General features: G+C 38.3%; 2 protein-coding genes across 4 annotated transcripts; one reads left to right on the top strand and one right to left on the bottom strand.

Moving 5' to 3' along the window:
• Positions 1–1623: 1623 nt before the first annotated feature.
• On the bottom strand, positions 1624–5429 carry LOC112165038 (polyadenylate-binding protein RBP45C). Its single transcript, XM_024301420.2, has 7 exons — positions 5017–5429; positions 4270–4747; positions 2660–2715; positions 2454–2584; positions 2237–2333; positions 1984–2163; positions 1624–1869 (listed from the first exon to the last, which is right to left on the bottom strand). Exons 1-7 carry the CDS (start codon positions 5317–5319, stop codon positions 1867–1869), a joined length of 1248 nt encoding a protein of 415 aa, XP_024157188.1. The 5' UTR covers positions 5320–5429; the 3' UTR covers positions 1624–1866.
• Positions 5430–5668: 239 nt separating this feature from the next.
• LOC112167757 lies at positions 5669–18967 on the top strand. Of its 3 annotated transcripts, none has more exons than XM_024304825.2 (14): positions 5669–5733; positions 5817–6939; positions 7038–7656; positions 7928–8426; positions 9367–9515; positions 9588–13019; positions 13122–13334; positions 14274–14477; positions 14594–14797; positions 15495–15650; positions 16348–16698; positions 17391–17829; positions 18139–18220; positions 18627–18967. In XM_024304825.2, the coding sequence occupies exons 1-14, from the start codon at positions 5700–5702 to the stop codon at positions 18835–18837; spliced, it is 7716 nt and encodes a 2571-aa protein (XP_024160593.1). In that variant the 5' UTR covers positions 5669–5699; the 3' UTR covers positions 18838–18967. The 3 variants fall into 3 exon arrangements, with proteins under 3 accessions (XP_024160593.1, XP_024160592.1, XP_040361511.1); XM_024304824.2 differs by having other exon boundaries at positions 9361–9515; XM_040505577.1 differs by lacking the exon at positions 18139–18220 and having other exon boundaries at positions 9361–9515.
• The last annotated feature ends 2501 nt before the right edge of the window (positions 18968–21468 follow it).

Below are 21468 nucleotides of genomic sequence, written 5' to 3'. Positions count from 1 at the left end.
TCGAGAGAGAAGAGAGAGGAAGGAGAATTTCTGGAAATGGAAATTGGAATCATGAGAAAATTTTCAGAAATCCTCAATTTATACCAAAATGGAAACTTTTTCTGAGCCATAACTTCCTCATACAAACTCCGATTGACACGTTCCACATGTCCACGAACTCGTATCGATGCGCTCTACAACTTTTGTGAATGAAGTTTTCGAAGAATCCCAATGTATAAAAAGTCAAACTTCACACAACCCCTAAACCGTGAAATTTGAATAATTATACGTACGAAAACCATTCGATTTCACATACAACTTACGAATAAAGCACAATAACAATAATTCGTACAACTGGTCCATTATTAATTACCAAAATTTAAATGACGAAATGGATTCCTAAACCTTAATCCGGTCACCGCCCGCCGCCCAACGAATTTTTCTTAAAACCTCGCCGGAGGTCCCCAAAGAGGTTGTCGGAGATCTTAGAGGTAGCCGGAAATGTTGATTGCCCCTAATAGACTATCATTTACCCCCCCCCCCCCCAATAGACGTCTATTGCTCCCCAATAGAACTTTCGGTCACCGGAATAGAAACTAATCTTCTTAAAATTAGTAAAATAAAACTTTAGTTATAGAAAAAAAAAAAAAAGGAGATTACATCAATTTAAAACGTCTATTGCCCCCCAATGGACATTCAAAACTTTTTTTTTACTTTCCTTATGCTCCATTACTTAAAAAAAATTTGATTTGGGCACCTAGAAAATGCTCTGGGCACCAAATCAGAGCAAACCCACCATCATCGTGTTTCTGCTGCCCAACCAAACCCATGTTTACTCCTTTATGCTGCCCAACTCTGTCTCTCTCAGTTCTTTGTGGAGGTGGAGATCGGAGAGCTCAACACCTCGCTGGGCGTCATCCACATATCCTAGTGCAAAAGCACCCAATTCGAAACCAAATCCTCCATAAAAGCTCTAGACTCCTCCGATGCCAGCAGCTGCTCCTCGCAGGCATCTTCCACGATACTCTTCTTGGATTTGAGCATCACTGGCATCTTCCACACCGACATCTGCTCCTCGCTGGCATCTTCCATGGTGCGTCTTAGATCAGATCGGACCGGTTGGCCAAAAACCTAAGCTCGTTGACATAGCTACTTCGCTGCTGGGAGTTGAAGTTGACAATCAATTGGGCGAGAAGATCAGCCCTAATGCTCTGATCGAACTTGATGTGGACGAAGTCCCACAAGCCCAACCGAGAGAGAGAGTCGTGCTAGAGAGAGATGAGTGGCATAAAATGTGATTCATTAATTAGATTGAAGGCAGAATGATAGTCATTCTAATTTAAATTGGGTTAGTGGAAATAAAATCTGTTGCTGAGATAAGTGAAATTATTTTAACTCATTTTGGTGTTTGGATCAAGAGCCCTTCATTTAAAAGACATCATCTTAAAAGTGGAAGTGTGAACTCATTTGAGAGAGGAATGGAGTTTAAAAAGCAGGGCATATGAATTTCATTCTCCTTAGATTTGAAGGAGCTATTATGATTTTTATTGTGTGGTCCTCTTGCATCCCAATTTTGTTACCAAATGCAAGAAAAGTCGTGTAGTGTTCCACAACTGAAAAGCATTAAGCATGAGATAAAGAAAATAACATACAATAGCAACTCAGCGAATCTTCATAAACATAATGACCAAATATGAAATACATCGTCTCCCTCAAGATGGATTACAGAACAAAAAAAAAAGAAAAAAAAAGGAACAATAGCGATAAATAGAAGTTGCATAGAAGTTGATAAAGGACTCCACACATCATACTACAGCCAATACGCACAACCTACATTGCATCAGATTTCAACGATACTAGCATTCAGCACTTGAGGAAGGCTACAAATCACTGCACCACACAAATAAACTCATATCAAGAACTGTCATCCTCAAAGAAACTCGTATCAAGAACTGTCATCCTCAAAGAAGAAAAAATTACGGAGGCCAAACTAAATATTATTACCTGCTGTTGCTGTTGGTAAGCTGCACCAGGCTGCTGGTAATTTCCATATCCAGCATACCCTCCATAGTACAGGTTAGGGTCTTGGGTAGGAGGTGCATATGTATACGCATCATATCCTTGGGGATATTGATAAAATCCAGCACCACCAGCACCATTCCACTGTGTCTGTTCTGGCTGGTTCTGAATCAATTAAAATATATGTTAACATGTATTTGAGCAACAGGATAACAAACTTAAGGTCAGCTTTAAATACCTGTTTGCTTGAAGGACTACGGCCCCAAGAAAGCCTAACACTTTGTGATCCCACTACTCGCCCATTCATCACCGACAATGCTTGCTCCGCACAAGCTCTGAATTTGATGTGAACATAAGCACATTAGAGTTTTAATTAACAAAAAAGGAAAATAAAAAAAGAGGCCTGAGGAAACTGAAATCTACAACAGTGGGGAGTAACGCTGTAGAGCTGTTACCTGTTAGCAAATTGAACAAAACCACATCGCTTGCCAACGGGTATCTTCACATGAACTAGCTCACCAAACATGCCAAAAGATTGTCTCAACATTTCATCATCGACACTGGGATCCAAACCCCCAACAAATATCTGCACTCAAAAGACTCATGAGTTAGTATCATTGCAAAGAAATGTTCAACTTAAACAGAAGAAGAAACTACTTACTGTTGTGTTATTTGGGTCAGCCTCGCCTGGATTTCCTTGAGAACTTGGGTAGGCAGCTGCAATTTATGAACACATAAGCATTGGTTTATGCAGTTGTAAGATTAGATGAACATACTACAATTTTCCACAGCAGGAGGATCCTTATTGTTCTGGAGATGTCACAGTTCTGAAATTTTTATTCCCAGAACGAGAACCTAATTGTTATATTAGTATATTACAAGTTACCTAGAATTTCCACCTTTCAAATCTAATTATCCCCCTTCATATAAACATATAGTAACAGTCCCATTGGAAAAAAGAAGCATTACAACAGAACAAACATCTAACACAAAGAGGCATCTAACACAAAGAGGCATCAGATATAACTTCAGTATACCATACAACATGGAATGAACCATACAAATATTTAAAAAGCTAGGTTGTAAGGAAAGTAAAAAAGCTAATAGCCTATGGGACCAAAATGAATTTTTGATTAATACAAAATCAGTGAAAGATAAAGCAAACAAAATAAAATAACTGAACACAACTCTCATAGCGGCTTTATAATGAAACATTTTCACCTTAAAACAGATGCATATATGACATGGTATGGTGAATAAAATGGTTTGAGCGGCTGCAACTACAGTTTTTATCATTCAATTTAATTCTGCCTTAAATTAAAGTTGAAGCATGAAACAGGTGAACTAGTATATCAGCTGCAACATATCTATAGCACCTGCTGTAGGTATATTTTTTTTTTACTTAAGATGATGGCTGAAACATACTAATAGAAGCAGACGGGCCACATATATGGGACCACATATTATCCTATAGAGAAGTACAGACTATTGTGGAACCGATCCACAAAGAAAAAACACCATGGTTCTTCAAGATTAACATCAGCCAAGCATTAAAGAAGGATATTTAAATTTTGGACTACGGAGAAGCTGGAATAAAAGTAAACTGAACTGGTAAATGGAATAAAGTAAACCAGACTGGAAACGGAATAAATGTAAAGCTGACTGGTAAACGGAATAAATGTAAAGCTGACTGGTAAATGGAATAAATGTAAACTTGACTGGTAATGGAATAAATGTAAGGAACTGGAAAGGTAATTCTTGAAAGCAGCATACCAAATGCCACGAGAAAATGAAGCAAGTTTACGACATAAACAAAATAACTGACCTAAAATGAGGCCACGCATTTATGTGGAATCATTTCAGCTGAAATCAGTTCCAGGCCCCCCAAAATGAGAGCCTCTCGGTGTCCTGCTTTAAGACAACATGAGTTCTACATAAGTTTTTGCATGTTTTGTACAACATTAAATGCGCCGAAGTTTACAAAGGTAAGTACTCGAAGGAAAGGACTTTAAGTTGCGCCAATCTTCAACTGATTAACTGAAAGCGGTAAAACCTACTTCTAACAGGGCACTTCGAGAATTTCACCTTGTAAGTATCATATAAAAGCTTTAAACCTTACCAATCCAATAAGCACAAAGTACCAGATACTCATGAACACAAACCAAAAGGGCAAAATCTAATTACAACACTGAGAATCATCCACATTCAGATAAAGTTATGTCGTTTAGCTAATACCATAGACCTTTATGCAATACTAACAAGGATACATACCTTTTTGATAAGGTTGTCCACCACCAACTGGTTTCTTAGTAGCAGCAGGCCCAATCCTCATGGGTCTGCTAGAGCAAAACTGACCATTCATCTCATTCATTGCTCGCAACTGTTCACTCTCATCTCCAAACCTAACAAAACCATATCCCTTAGAGCGTCCGGTGGTCCTATCAGTGACAACTTTTGCACCCTTCACAGAGTGGTAATGAGCCCTAAATGTCTCTTGAAGGGTATAATCGGTAACATCAGCGGCCAAATCGCCAACAAAAACAGTATAGTCCGGGCCATCATCCTGGCGCCTTTCACCAGCCCCCAGGGTGGCCCAGTTGAGGCGGAAATTCTGCTCAGTGCTGGGCATCACTGTACCATTGTAGTTCTGCAAAACCTGCTCAGCGGCGCTGCGAGTCCTAAACTCAATAAAACCATACCCTTCTGGCAGTCCTGTTTGCTTGTTACGGATAACCTTTGCATTGACAGCCTACAAACAACCCCAAAACCACAATTAAATACAACAAACTGGGATCCGAAAGCACCTAACAAGCAAATAAAGAACATATGGACGACGAGTTGACGCCAATTTCCGGTTAAACACATACACAAATATCTACAGCCTACAGATCCATGAACAAAGATGGGAAATTCTAACCCTAAATCACAATTACATCTCCGGCGATACAAAGTAAACCCTAAATCCAAAATTCGAAGCTACAAAATCAAACGAAACACATAATTATCCGTGAAATTTACCTCTCCGGTGGGACCGAAGCAGTTGAGGATGTAGTTCTCGTCCATCCACGGGAGCAAGTCGCCGATCCAGAGCGATCGGATCTCATCGGAGCCCTGACTCGCCGCCGCGGCCGTGTACTGCTGAGGCTGTTGCTGCTGCTGCATAGCCGCCTGCTGCTGGGCCCACCCGGCCTGAGCAGCAGCAGCAGCTTGGTGTTGCTGCTGCGGCGGCATCATCATCCACTGCTGCGGCGGTTGCTGCTGGTATTGCTGCTGCGGCTGCTGATCCGCCGGGACGACTCCTCCTGATGGCTGTTGCATCATCCTGAACGACGACGTTTTGGGATAGAGGATAGCGAATAAGAACGAGGATGACGGCGTAGGGGAGAAGAAGAACCTTAATCCCCGATTGGGTCTGAGATTGGGTAAGAGAGGATATTTTCGGTGCTCGGTTGGGGTTTATATAGCCCAGCCTTCGAGGTTGACACGTGGCGCGTGAGTATAGGCCGAGCTCTGTATCCTGTCAAGTCCGATAGAGGGAGATGTTGAATTAGGGTATTTGTGTTGGGCTTGGGCCTATGCTTTTGGGCTACAGCCTTAATCCTTTGGGCTTTTCAGCCCAGCACTTAAACCCTTCGTATGCTTACTCTACCGCCCGTCTTAAACCCTAAAAAATCACCAAAACCTCACCGACTGTTTTTGCAATGGAAGAAGGAAGCTCAGCCTGCGAGGATCAAGGTACGGATCGCAAAGGCTTCGTTAATCTTTGTTTGGCAAATTGGTTTGGCTGTACTAATTAGCGGTTGATTTGTGAGTTGCAGTTATGGTGGAGGAAGACTATGACAGTGAGGTTATGGGGGAAGAATTGCCGAAGGTTGAGCTTAAGGCGAATCATGAAGCGAAACTGAAAGAACTATTGCATAAGATTACTTCTAATGAGATTAAATTATGCGCTGCCGGTGCGAAAGAGTTTATAAAGTTGCTGAAAGGTGATTCTGGAGGTGAATTGCTGTATTACTATGTGCAAAATTCAGCTCAGTGCTCGGAGCTTCTGGGTGCGTGGAATCTCCGGCGAGGGAAGCCGGGGATGTTTTATATACTGAAGTTGATTTCTGTTGTTTTGAGTCATCCTGATGGGGTTTATGAAGCAAATGATATGGGGAGGTTGGGGGTGAGTAGGGTGTTGGACAAGTTTGCGCGGTCGATTATTGAGCAACAGTTGGGAGATGTGCATAAGGAGTTGAAGAGTAGTGAAGCTAAGCGCCAGAAGGCGGCGCTGTTGCTTTTGGCTTCGATTGTGAGGCGTGGATCGGTGTTGGCGTCTGAGGTGGAAAAGAAGTTTGATTTCAAGCTGCAGGGGTTTTGCAAGTTGGGGGAGTATAAAATGAGGCCAAATGAGAAAAGGAGGAAGCTGTCATTGAGGAAGTTGTTTGTTGGGTTCGCAATGTCGATTCTGGAGGTGGGAGCCCCGGGATTGTTGAGGTCGGTTATTCGGCAGAAGGAAATGTATTCTTGTGTCCTCCGCTGGCTGGGGAATGATGATGAGGAGACAGTTATATATGTTCTGTCCACATTGCAGAACAGGATACTTGTTGAGGGTTCATCGGTTCCTCCTGCCCTTCGGAGTGTTCTGTTTGGGAGTGGTACTTTAGAACAATTAGCCAATATTTCTGGAAGGGAGAATGGTGGAGCTTCTGCAGAATTGGCATACAGGGTCTTAGTTATGGTTTGCACCGATCCATCTAATGGCCTAATGGCAGATCCAAAGAGACACCTGAAGGGCAATTTAAAGCGTCAAATAGACCTAATGAAGAAGCTTAAGGCGACCGAGATTGGCTATCACAGGGATCTGCTTTTGGCTGTTGTTAGTGGGAGACCGTCTCTTGGTGCAGCATACATGGAAGAGTTCCCTTACAATCTTGAAGATTATGCATCACCCAAATGGTGAGAATTTATCTATACCATTTCATTCCATTGCTTGTTGCTTCAGTTTAGTCGTCCCCTATTACTCTATAGTTGCATGATGATTAAAGCATTTGCAGGTTTTCTGTTGTTACTCTAGCAGCAAACTTGGTTTCCTCTGTGGGCAGTGGGATCCCAGCCTTGTTTGACAATGTTCATGTGCAGGATGTCATGAAATGCTTGTATCCTCGTCAGTTCAACCGCTCCACGATCAATAAAGGGCTGCTTCACTCTGATTTTCTAGTGAAGCATGGAACTTTAAGGCATCTTTTAGAGGCACTCAAGTTGTTAGATTCCTTCCTTGGTGTTTTAAACTGTAGAGACCAACATGTTTCGGAATCTCTCAAGCAAGAATTTCAAAATGAAGTTCGAAGCTTGCTCCCAGATCCTCAACTTTTTAAGAGTCTACTCTCTTCTATGAGTAGCAACTCAAGAAAGAGGACAGCAGATCTGGAGAAGTTCCCAGAACATAGCCCGAAGAATGTGAAAAAATTGAAAACAGATTTTGGAAACAAGGACTCAGATATTGTTGTAGGCGGAATAAGTTTTGGTCCAGATACGTCCGAACATGAAGATAGTCTTATGAATGTTATGGCAGATCTTTGGGGTTTCGATCCTTGCTCCACACCTATTACTGCACTCAAGGATGCAGACTTATATTTCTACTGTAGGGTGCTCGATGCTTTCAAAATATATCTTGTAAGTACTTTTCCCTAGTCTTCTTTTCTATGGATATTTTATTGGGGCTTGCCTTGATTTTCAGATCGAAAAAGTTCCTGTACCTTATTTGCCTTGTATACTGAAACTGAGTATATGCATTTCTTCTTTTCATGAATAGTCTGAAAATGTGTTTCATGTTCAAAAGAAATTGTGGCTGAAATTTAAGGAACTAGTTTGATTCATACTTTCGATCAGAAGACAATCCTATTTAGTTGTTGCTTACAGTTGTCTTTTAATTATTCTCTCGCAGCGGATAATGCCCACTGGCTTGGAGGGCTCATTTGAGTTCCTTATGAAGCTCCTAAGCAGTCCTTTAGCATTACAAAATAATCTGCAGTGCTCTCTTTTGTCTTTGCTAATAGAATACATTGGATGGTCTCCAAGGAATAGAACACCAATTAAGACTCCACCCTTGATGTACAAACATCTACAGACATTGATGAAGTTGCTGATTTTTTCACCACTCAGTGACATAAAAGATCAAGCATACTGTCTCACACAAGCAGCTATGTTAAGTACTGGTGCTTTTGACAAAAACCAACATGAAATTGCATCATGGTTCTTGTTTATACCGGGTTTTGATAGAGGAAAATCTTCGGTTGACGTCCTGGGGGTGGGAGTATTACAAAGCTTGGCTAATGCTGTCATCTCATTCTTATCTGATGCCGTTTCTACTACAGGGAAGAATTTCTTCAAGCATTGGGATCTTATTGTTAAGCGTGATAACTACCATTTGGAAACTGTTAAAGGTGAACATGCTTCATATATTATGTATCAATTTAATAATTTATCATGGGCATTTATTATTTATGTTAGCTTATGTAAGCACATACTCACCATATATTCTTCTTACGCGTGCGTTTTATGTTTGGATTCTCATTTTAGATGTGGTACAACTATTCATATAGTAAAAATCTTTTAGAGGTCTTTCTGGGAAATAAGACGAGGTATAGCACGGTTATGGAAAGAATGAGCTGATAAGTTGTTCTGATGTATATTATTGAGCCTTCTATTTGATGTACCTTTTTGGGATATAAGTATGTCATTGTTCATGTTTTATTCCAATTATCTCAAGTTATCCTGATACCTTCACCATATTTACGCAGAATGTATTTAATTGCACTATTTGAAGGAAAGATTCTGGCTTTTTTTTCTCTTTTGGTTAAATTTTATTTTATTATACTTTTTATAATTTTAATGACAGTAGGCTTTCCTGTATCCTTTCCTCAGCTACATAATTGGAGGGAGGAAATGGGGTTTTGTGATAGGGAGGGTATGCAGTGTTGGCAGTTTTGGTCTTTTCACTGGAGAGAAACAGAAGATTTTATGGGATAGGATTTGCTTGTGGGATAGTTCTTTTATGGCACAGGGTTCATTTTTGGCATCTTTGTGGGATTTAGTTTCCTTGAAGTCTAGGGATTAGTCTTTTCATGCTAGTTTATAGATCAGATACCTGTTGTCATGCAGCTTATCTTTGCTTTCTTCTTGTTTTTGTGCCTTAAGTTGTAGTGTAATTTAGTGGTTTTTTTTTTTATCAGTATTTAACTTCCCCCTCTGTAGTATTTTCTCTCTATTCAATTTTTCTTTTTTGAGTTTCCTTGAGAAAGAAAGCTACATACCTTCATTTTTTTATAATAATAATAAAAAAAGCTACATACCTCACACTGATGTTCCCCTGTCTAGCTGCAGATGTGTCACCTCAGGCCCCTCTAATCTTACGGGTACTGCAGAATTGTCTGAGATTGCTTGATTCTGGATCTGGGACTTTTACATTACCTGAGAAGACAATGATATCTACCTACGTGTGCAATACACTGAAATATATCTTGAAAACTCAGGTACTTATCTTCTCTTTAGATTGCAATTGATTGCTTTGGAACACAATCTCATAAGAAAGTTAATTTTGATAGGTTGATGCACGGTTTCTATCTTCTATGATTTGCTCACTCTTGGTTGAGAGACTTGGTGACTGTTCTGCCACTCATCAGTCTAGGGGCAACTGTGAATGGAGGCCGTTGAACAGTTTATTTTTGTTTTCCCAGAGTATATCTGACCGTGAAATTTGTTGCATTTCTTCTATTGACAATAAGGCTAAGCCTTCTGGTAGTTCTTTTGCACTAGCGCTTGAGGAAGTTGGAAGACTTGCAAGAGGTGGGAGTGATGGTGAAGTAGCTGGAATAACCAAAGCCTTCTTCTCCTCATTTATCTGTACAACGCCTGATGAAATATTAGCAAACTTTCCATCAGTTATGGCAATTTCACAATGCCTTGGTCTTCCATTCACTCTCTTTTCATCAATTTTCTTTCTTGAACCTACCTTTCTCCCCAGAGTTTCTAAGTTTTGGCCTGAAGTTTTTTTTCCTGGGCTTAGTATGGCTCTAACCAATAGCTGTTGCAAAGGAGGAAAAAAAATTGCCAGTGGATCTCCTGATCATGCTTCTTATACAGGAGAAGCAATATGTAACCAAAATTGTGGTGCAAATGAAGCTGCTGCTACTGCCTTCAGTTTATTTTTGATGAAGGCACCTTTCCACGTTTTGTTCCCTGCCATTATGTGCATTGACGGTCCTTATTCGTTAGAGCCCTCAAAGATACAAGACCTGCTTTTGGCTAAACTATCAGACTGTGCAACTGATTACCACCTTATTTCCTATTTGCGCCTTGTGTTATTTTGGCTTTATCAGATACGGTTGTCTTGTACAGTTGAACAATTAGTCGATTTCCAACAACTTTCTGAGATTTGCTCAGTTCTGGTGAAGAACTTATTATCTCAACTATTGGTGGCTGATTCTGATTCCCTCAGAACCTCCAGTGTAAATCTATCAAGTCATGATATTCAAAAGGTGGCTGAAACTATCTTTTATCATCCCGCAATAACTACATCGTTATCCTGTCCTTTGGAGTGTAGCGAAGACTTACCAGAGGGTAACCTACCAGACAACGTGGATGCTCTCATCAATTTATCGAGGGGGAAAGTTCATAGATTAGACCATCATGCCTTGGATATATTGGCAACAACTTGCAAGTACTTGTTTTCTCTGTGCAATGACAACCAATTTACACTTGAAGTAGAAGATGGGGATGCTACAAAGTTTGTGAAAGCATTCAACATCTTGGTTCATAAGCTCTTTCAGGAAGTCAAGGTCAAATTTGATCACAGCATTAGAAGTAACAATTGTATGGCTTTCCTCCCAACATTTTATGCTTTGCATGCTTTGAGTGGTTTTATATCTCCATTTGAGCTACTTGAATTAGTGCGTTGGATGTTTAGTAGAGTTGATTTGGATGGCAACCAGAAATCTGCTATTTGTTTTGGATCTTGTATTGCTGGTGGTGCATTTAGAAATCTATCTTATTATTTGCAGCAGCCAAATACAAAGAGAAAGGCATTTGATTTGTTTTGGACGATGGAAGAAAACAATATTAATAGCGACATTGTTGAAGAAATCTATATTAAGATATCAAAGCTTGCCTTTCTTTTGGAATCAGAAGTTGTAGATCATTGCTTGCTGGAAGCTATGAATGTGGTATACAGGCAGAAATGTATGCAAAAGTGTAATTTTCATCCATTAATAATAGTGATGTCGAGAGTTATAGCAACCACTCCAATAGAAATGCTTTCCCATTGCATTTACAGAACAAGCAAGACGAAAGCTAGATTGTTGTCTCTTCTTATTGATCTGAGCTCTATGCATTTGTCTACCTTTGGGCACTTACTTTTTGGTACTCTAGATGCTAGTTGTCTACATAATGGCAATGTGACATCTGACCTAGCCCTTTCAGATGACGACTATATGATGCTTCTGCCTTCTGCTGTGTCGTACATGAATTCAGTTTTAATGAAATTTGGAGAGCCGTGCTACAGGCATTTTAGAAATATTCCTTCCTTTTATTCAAAGATTATTTTGGATGGTCTCCTTCATTGGAAGAATTTTGTTTCTCGTGATGTGTTTCATGAAGATTTTGGAGAGGTTTTGCCGTCATCTGCTGAAGAAGTTCTTAACCTCATTAATGATAGTCTTCTTGGCAAAGCGATTTGTATGCTGCGCTATCACTATGCTTTGAATGCAGATTCAGTAGAAAGGAAAGACCGATTAAAGCATTTCAGTTCCATTTTCCCAGCTTCTGTGGGACACAAGGAGCTGATAGACTGGGATGTTGGTGGATTGGGTTCTCACTCTTTCAATGAAACATTAAACCTTGTAAATAAAATTCATGCAAAGGTCTCGTTTTGTAGGATGTTGTTATTCCCCAAAGATACTCAGGTTCACTCTCTTTCAATTGAAGCCAGTGGGAACCTGAAAGACGTTCCTCTGGACATGGAAGATAACAAAGGTAACTCCTCACAAATGCAGTTTTTGAACATCTTGGTGGATATGTGGCAATGCATTGTTAAAACATTCCCTTCAGTCTTTCATAGTTCTCAAAAGGGACACAGCACAGATAGCACAGATAGTTCTTCATTGTGGAGATACCTGGAAGTTCTGATATTGAAAAGCATTTTTGAAGTGTCTAGAGAGATGCATGACAGTCTAATCAGAGTACAATCTATACCCTTCCTAGAGAAATTGATGAAACCAGCTCTTCTGCATAGGTTTGACGATCCAACAACTTTGCAAATGCTGCGTGATCTTTTGACTTTTCTATCTGGGGGGAAATTTTCGCGTGTTCCCTATCTTCAGCTTTTACTTGCACACTCTCAATTTGTGCCTACTATTCGTTCACTATCCAAACGATCAGATTCTTCCCATGTGGGTGCCTTTTCTAGGCCTATGTCTAGCATTCTTAGATCACCTGTTTCCCTTACCTCAAAACAAAATGTAGATGATGGGGAATGCGATCTAGAAACATCTGAGCTGTACGTTAAACAGTTGGAGGTTATCAAATTACTGCAGACACTCCTTCCTTTGAGGTTTCAACAGGATGGTTTTGACTTTGGAAAAGATTTGGGCATTGATCTTAGGGAAGTTCATTTACTACTTTTGTCTTCTTATGGTGCAACACTTTCTGAAATTGATGTGGAGATATACAATCTGATGCGCACAATTGAGTGTATTGATGGTTTGGAGCATGTCCGATTTGCCGGAATGGATTACCTTTGGGGCAGTGCTGCATTGAAGATAGAAAAGGAACGGAATCTGGAGCAGAGTTTGTCTTATGATACAATCAATGATGCTGAAGCAGTAAAAGAACACCATAGAAATCAAGTTAGAGAAAATCTTGCGATTGACCACAAAATATGCGCGTCCACTGTGCTATATTTTCCCTACCATATAGTGGCATCTGATGAGCTATTATCCTTGAACGAGTTTCAAACAGATCCTGTTGATCATATGCATGTGGTATACATTTTGCTAGTACATCGGTGTTAAATCTAATTGTCTATGAGCTCAGGCATTTATTATGATCATTCTCATCTAACTGTGTCATTAAATTTTGTGCAGTTATGCTCCCCCGATGTTGACGCTAAAGAAAGATATAATCCTATTTTCATCTTGCGCTTCTCTATGCATTGTCTTTCTGAAGGTTACATTGAACCCTTGGAGTTTGCTAGTTTAGGCTTACTTGCTATTGCCTTTATGAGTATTTCATCACGTAATGACAAGATAAGAAGTTTGGGTTATGAAACTCTTGAAACATTGCAGGACAAGTTGAAGGTAATGCTGTGTTTTATCTACTTTCCATATCTGCTACCTGTTTTCTGTGCATGTGTGTATGCAATAACTATCAACACACATATATATGCATCTGTGTAATATAGTAACTATGCTACTGGAATGTCCCAACATATAATATTATGAATCATCCGTTGCCGTCTGTAATTTATGTTTCAAATTTGCGAAAAGGCAGTCCATGAAGAGCTGGCAGAAATACTACCTGACAAGTTTAATTAGGGGAAAAATGATGATGTTATAAGTGAACCGTTCTTTTCAGAAGCTCTGCTGTGGTTCATTGTATACAAGTAGCAAGTCACCAAGCTGGATTATGGACCCTAGGGCTTATTTACTGTCTTTTTAAAGTCTCAAATGCGTATATTGAAACATTTTCTTTGAGTATGAGGTCTCAGAGCCCTGTATAGATTTGCAACGTGTATGATGTAACAAGATGTGGTTAGCAAGCACACCATGATAAAATTCATCGTCAAGTTTCTTTTGAATGTCCGAGTAACTGTGCTGGATATCTACAGCTTCCAGTGTATGGGTAGGAAGTAGGAAAATGTATACCAGATGCGCATGATGTAGTATGAGTTTAATGATAGTGACAGTAGATCTCATAAACCATCTTTCACCTTAAGCTACTGTCCTTTCATTATTAAAGTCATATTTCAGCACAACACATGAGTTTATTAGGTCCATACTAGTAATAAAAAGCTATTTGTAACTGCTTCTATGGCTACAGTTTAACCTTAGAGACTTTCATATATTTAAGCATGACAGATAACTGTACACAGATTAACCTGATAAATCAGTATTGATATGATCTTGTTCATCGTAGAAATGTCTCCATGTTCTTAGGTACTGATGTTGCATATGATATTCCTTTTTTACATTCCATTTCGAAGCATTTATGAATCAAGTTTGAACTACTTTTTGCAGACATGTCAAAAGAAGAAGGGTGTCACGCAAATTAAGCTTCTGTTGCTTTATGTGGAAAATGGTATACAACAAATAGGGCAGAGAATCTCTTCTGTAAATGCTATTTTTGCTGCAGAGACATCCCTCATATTATTAGATACTTCACATGAACATTATGCAACTTTACTAACGCTATTGAAGAGATCGTCTGCATTGAACACGAAGGTGTGATTCATGTCCTTGGAATTAAACAAATTTTTTTTTCTGTCTCTGCATTCAGACCCGTACATGAGTTATTTACATATATTTTGTTTGCTCTCTCTCTCTCTCTCTAATTGCAGAATGTACCTTTCTTTAGCAATTTTTTCTGGAGTTCCTCTATTAACTTCAGATCAGAAAGGTTGTGGATACTGCGGTTATTATATGTGGGGCTGAACTTTGACGATGATGCACATGTTTATATCAAGAATTCCATTCTTGAGACTCTGTTGAGTTTCTATGTTTCTCCCCTTTCAGATAAGGAGTCCAAGGAACTAATTCTTCAGGTGACCTTTAAGTTCACTGTATTCACGTGTGGTTGCTTTTATCTGTAATGTTCTGCATGGCTCATGATTTGACATTGCTGGTAGGGGAAAAGAAGAGATGCTTTCTGTTTTTAATACCTTATGTTTTATTTATCATCATCTGTTTGCATTTTTCTTTTCTTGCGCAATACATTTATGAAGTTGGAAGGAAACAAAATAGTTGTAATTTTTGGAAGGTTTGAGGTCTCAAGAACCGATTTGATCATGAAAGATTTGATTTGACTTCAATTAGATGTATGATTTAATTTAGACACACACAAGAATACAGCGAAGATATGGCCTTATTTTCCATAATTTTGAATTCTCGGTTTCATTCAGATGATCAAATAGGTGAAAGGCATTGTTGAGTGGCATTACACACTCTGTAATATACAAGCTCACTGGTAATGAATGGTGCATTGGTGCCTCATTTGAACTTTTGATACTGGCTCTGACACTGACACACACCCCCTTATGAGATTTTTTTTTTTTTTTTTTTTGGGGGGGGGGGGGGGTGTGTAAGTAAGTGATTCTAAAATATGAATTAGCTTTCACTGTTACGACTTTTGAATTTGACATGCATTAGAAAACTATTCTTAGTGTTTACCATTATAGGGCAACCACTGTGAGCTTGCTGGTAGTAAATGACTGAAATAACTTACATCTTATCTTTTCTCAGGTAGTGAAGAAGTCAGTTAAATTGCATAAGTTGGCTCGTCATCTAGTTGAAAAATGTGGTCTGTTTCCATGGTTATCATCTCTTCTCTCGATATCCTGTGAAAGTCGTCTCGAAGATGAAACTTTGTGCTTGTTGCAGTTGAGTGTGGTATCAGAGGTCATTACTCAAACTGTTGTCTTTTTTCTTTTACCCTGTCCTCTCCTCAATTGTCTAAGGTGTCTGCATTATGCAAGTAGAAATCTGTAATTGTTAGCTGTACCAACAAAGTTTATAACTAGAAGCATCCTTTTTTCTCATGTTCAGTGAAGTATGATCCTACAAAATAAGACCACCGTTCATATAATCATACCTCATGTGGAGATACCTTCTTTAGACTGTCATATAATTAGCAATGAGAATGTGGCATTTTTAATAGCTCAGTATACTTGATACCTGATGTAGAACAAAAACAGTATAATGTAATAGGGATAGAGACTACCTTTCTTCACACCTAGAGAATCATTCGTAGAGAGAACTTAGAAAAATTTTGGCTTCAGATCGGCCTTTGGCATCACACCAAAGGTGTCTTGGAATCGCTTAAAGTCAACCCAGGCTTCAAATTTCACTAGTAGCTTATCAATAGCAAAAAGAACTCAAAAGACATCAAACTGAATATGCATTTGGGAATTACATTGATTACATAGTGCAGGACAACCTCGTAATTGCATGGTGGTTAGCATATGGATGGACTTATTTGTTACAATCTGAACTTGGCTCCTGGATTACTTCTCTTAATCCCGGAAAGGGTTTCTGAAAGAATAAATGTATCTTCTGTTTATCCTGGATGCTTACTTTCCTGTATTCTTGGATTTAGGTGGTCAATGATGTTGTTTCTTCAAGAAACATTACTGAATGGTTGCAGAACATTGCCCTTGAGCAGCTCATGGAGTTCACATCTCATCTCTACAAATTTCTTGCGACTGATGTGACTTTGATAACAGATAATGTTGCAGTAGTCAATCAAATTCTTAAAACAATAATATCTACATTCAAGGTATCCCAAAAGAGGACGATATATCAGCCACATTTTGTTGTATCATTCGACGGTTTATATGGAATATATAAGGCGGTCAAGGTCTACAATGATGCAAGATCATGTGCTACTGTAGAGTTTGGCCTTAAAGCCATTCTTATGAGCGCCCCTCCAGCTTCCATCTTTTATGTGGTATCTCTCTCTCTCTCTCTCTTCTGAATATGTAGTTGTTATCTTTGATTTTCTGGCATAGTTATGTCAGACTGTTTACAAATGTTTGATCTAGTTCTATTGGACGCTAACGAAATATTGCCATTGCTCCATGTTGCCAGACTACTGAGTAAACTAGAGAAACTCTTCCCATTAATCTTCTCCTTATTATGTTTCTCTTAGCTTTGTTCAATTTTTCTCATGATTCCTTCTGGTGCTGCATCACTATGAATTTTCAGTTTTCACACATGCATGTTGCGCATTGGTATGCTGATTATAGATGCATGATGTCTTGCATGATGGCAAATCCTAAGTCCTTTCGCTACTTTAAACATGGCATGACCCTAATTTGGTCTTTACTTATCCCTATACTCCTGTAAGTTCAGAACTTCAGATTATAACATCTGATATTATAATATCCTCAGTGGAACAAATACATTATCTTTCATGATGCCTAATGACTACTTGTCATGTGTATTGGATAGTTGAGCTGCTGTATCATATTAATAAGGTTGAATATGTCCTCAACATCCCTTGTGCTTTGTATGGAAATTTTTTAGTGACAACAGTATCCTCCATTTTCTCATATTTTTTCATAGACTGCAAGATTAGTCCTTACTGATTTCTTTTGATTATACTATGAAAAGTGAAAATTTTCTCTGAAAATGTTCCAGAGTGGTGAAAAGCTGTCAAGTTTTATCATGTGGGCAATTTCCAGTGCTGTAGAAGCAGACTCTGCAACTATGCTTCATTCCAATGAATCTCATCAATGTTTCACTACTATTCCAGAGGAAAAAGAGGTGTATAAGAATTCTTTGATTTCAAAACTATTGCGTTGGCTAACTGCAACTGTAATTCTTGGGAAGCTTGACTGGACATTCAGTGACGTGGATCCTGAGTTCTCTAAAAGTTTGAATTTAAAAAGTTTGCACTCTTTAATAACTCATGCTGACAAGGCATGTGGAGAAAGGGGCCGAAGCAGATATGGTTGTGAAGAGATCTTGGCATCAGCAATTCTCTACCTTCAACAGCTCTCTGGAACAAATTACAAAATGCTACCATCTGTCAATGCCGCCCTTAGTCTTCTCCTTTCCAATGCCTCCATTTATGCAGGTATCATACATTTGATTGATTATGCATTTGGCATCTGTCGGTTGAGTGTTTCAGTAGAACATGGGGGAGTGGGGAGTTGGGTCCAGGAATGATTAGTTCCTGTCTTTTTATAAAGACTAGATTTTTATAAGGTCATGCACTTTACTTCAGAACCTAATGTTATCCAAATAGAAAAGATCAGGGAGTGTGGTCTCAGAGGCATGGTGTATGAACCATTTTCTTGACTGAATGTTTTACATGCACACACTCAGGTGCATGTGCATGACAACTAGATTTACACTTGACACACTACATGATTTTCTGGTTCAGGTTGCTTGCATGATAATGAAACTGTCCAATCACTTTGGCGGAACATACGTTGCCCTAATGAAGCTAATCCTGCCTGGAGATGGTAATATATGCTGTTGTTCAACCTGTTTTCTTTTTTCTTTTTGGTATGTGAACATGGTCTAGTCACAAGGTGTTTGCTTACAATTACAGATATATATATATATATATATATATATATATATATTTTTAACATTTCTTAATGTCAAAGTTAAACAAGGCAGTACTTTTGTTGGACTTTTTCAGGACTCCTTGTAGGTCTAACTAATAGAGGAAAGTGAATTTGACGGGAAAAAAAAAAAAATTGTTTGACCGTACTGACATTTGTTAAAGGGAATAGCAGATTCCTCACTGATTTTGGTGTCTGTAAACTAATGTTCTGGCCTATTTTGGTGTCTTGTAAAGTGTGTTTTATGTACCCCTTGATACCATTAATAAAAACTAATGGTCTGGTGATACAATCTCTGCAGGTCATTTGACCAGCCATGGAAGGATCCGATGTTGGAAGTCACTGATTCCCAGAAGATGGAGGAACTCCATGCTTGTGAATCACTTTTAGTTATATTTTCAAGTCTGCTTGGAAAACAATCATCAGAATTTCAGGTTTCATCAACACAGGATATAGATAGATTTGGTGTATTTGAGTGGGAAAAAAGTATCATAACATCTCAGAAATGCTAGACGGAAAGAAGCCAAAGGTTCATTGGACATATTCAGTCCAATGTAATCACCAATCATATATGTACAGTTTAAAAAGTTGTAGCAAACAATATGATTCTTTTGGAAAGCAATTGTCTTCAGTTTTTCTCCCTATCGCCTTTTTCCCTTTTACACACTGTTACCTTGTGAACTTGAACAGTATACAATACTGTCATGTCCAGATGATTTATAATACAAACCTGGAGCATCGGCTTGTTCTGTACGTATGCTGGCATAAACGGGGTAGCCCCAGACAACATACTGACTTGAGATTGCTCACATCAAGAGCATTCAAATCGTTTCCAAATTTATATGATATGCAATGGTAATTATCCAATTCTCTGTTCTGGTACGGTTTAGTTAGTAAATTCCCCCCTCAACTGCTTCTTATAAACTCTATGGTTAGCCAATTACCTCTGTTTCTCAATGCATTTATTCATTTCTGTAAACATCATTGGTTTGATGCACTTAAACCTCTGCTACCTTCGAATTCTTGTATAGGCTTCCTGATTAGATTATTCCACTGCTGAGATATTGGATAGAAATTTTCTGTCAATGTTGGACAAGGATACTTTGACTTCTTTTTCTTCTGAGGAATTCTATGAGGAAGTGAAAATGGGTAAGTTTAATTGTATCCTACTGCTTTGTTTTCATTTTTTCTTATTTTAGAGGGCTCTATGGTATCTAACTGTTTTTGTTTTGTAACTGAAATGGCAGAAAATGCAAAAGAGAGATCAGGTTACAGGTCTTCACAGAAGGCTGCTATTAAGGCTTCCAAAAAACCAAAGAATTCTGATGCTGCACATCAGGGTTAGTAATTCATTCTGTCACTTTTTATATTTTTATTTTTGGTCTAGTACAGTTGTATTTAACTGAAAAAAGGAATGTGAAACAATGAAATCATTGAAATGCAGGGAGTTTGTGATTATTGTTACTGAGATATTTGGTAATGACTAATGAGTACTGCATAACTATGTGGCTTTATGACTTTGTGTTTCTTATTTGATAATCAAACTATAGTTGTGATCAATTGTCATTTTACCACAGATTGCGTCATTACTATTGTGTTATGTTGTTGCTAATGAACTTGTGTGATTATGTTATTGGTTTTTAGATTGTGTAGGGAAGCAAACTTTTGTGCTTGTTAATTGATTGCTGGCTTGCTGCAAGTGAAATGGATACCTTACTGTGCTGCAATATGCTTGTAGAAGAGAAGAACTGAAGCAGTAATGAATTTGTGAAACAATGTTGCTGGACCAATTCAAATTTCTTTACTTATCTGATCTTTTATAGATTAGATTACATTTTCTCAAGTACAAATTCATGATTAATGGAAATAGAGGCTGCTCTTAACTATTTTGACCTTGTTGTTCGCGGTGGTTTTGCTCGGTCCATGAAAAAGCTGCTGGGCCGACCCCATGCCCAGCCTTAATGCTGCACTAGTTGCTCCATTCCGTAAGTAATGGGAGCTCTTTCCCCGCACAAGGAACGGATTTGAAGGCAGTCGAATTCCAACCCGAGGGGTCATATCTTCCTCATTCTTAAAATCAACTGTTTAAAATCTGGGTTACAAAAATGTGTTGATTAAGAAGCAAATCCTTGACTCTGCTGATTGACGGGCATAACCATGGATGTTAAAGTTTATACTAACTGTTCATTTTGCTGAGATTGTAGATGCTTTACGAAAAGCATGGTAATAAAGTTGAAACAAATAATGCATAGAAACTTATGAAGTCACAATAACTAATGTAATAGTTTACAGCACCTAGTATCACGTTGTTTCCTTTTGTCTTCTTCACCAAGTGGAATCTGAGGTATATGAATTATCAGTATTATAGAAAGTCCAGGAAGAAAATGTATAAAATCTAAAGTTGTCACTCGGTCGGTTCGAATCGGTTATAAGTATTACCGACTTTAAAACTAAAGCTTTCGGTGTTAGCTCAGTGGTTAAAACACCTACTACTTAAAATCAATGTCCTGCGTTCGAGTCATCATGGGAGTAGGAGTGAAATTCTTTGATTCTCTTTTAATAAGAGAAAAGAACATAAAAAAAAAAAAAATTTCGGTTTCAAAATTGAGTTATCAATTACCAATCAAAATTTTCGGTTTTTAATCATAACTACCAAATTCGGTATTTCGGTTTTCGGTATTACCAACTTTAAAACAACTAATTCTTTGTAATTAAAATTAGAATAAACAAAACGAGGTTCTTCAATTTTATAGTCATAAACTTTGTACTCATCTCTTAATTATAACTTTCTTTTGTATATGTGACATCAAGTTTGAGTCATTTTCAATAAAACTAGGTTATTTAACCATCTGACTAGGTTACTTAAAATAAATGTACTATTAATGTGGTATATGTAGTGATGTTCATACTATTATGAAAATTTTTATGTTTATTTCTTAATATCATGTATGTGTATTAAAAATCATACTATATAAAGCTAATATTTAGATAATCGGTAAATTCGGTATTTACCAAAACTAAACTAACTTTTTCAGTAATTTTTTGTTTCAGTTTTATCGGTCTCGGTTATCAAAAACTTGGTTTACCCAATTTAGAACATCGGTTGGTATTTGATCGGTTTGGTAATTATCAAACCAAGTGAC

Source organism: Rosa chinensis, chromosome 5 (genome assembly GCF_002994745.2).
Source record: "Rosa chinensis cultivar Old Blush chromosome 5, RchiOBHm-V2, whole genome shotgun sequence".
Taxonomy (NCBI): domain Eukaryota; kingdom Viridiplantae; phylum Streptophyta; class Magnoliopsida; order Rosales; family Rosaceae; genus Rosa; species Rosa chinensis.
This window is presented reverse-complemented; position numbering and strand designations above follow the sequence as displayed.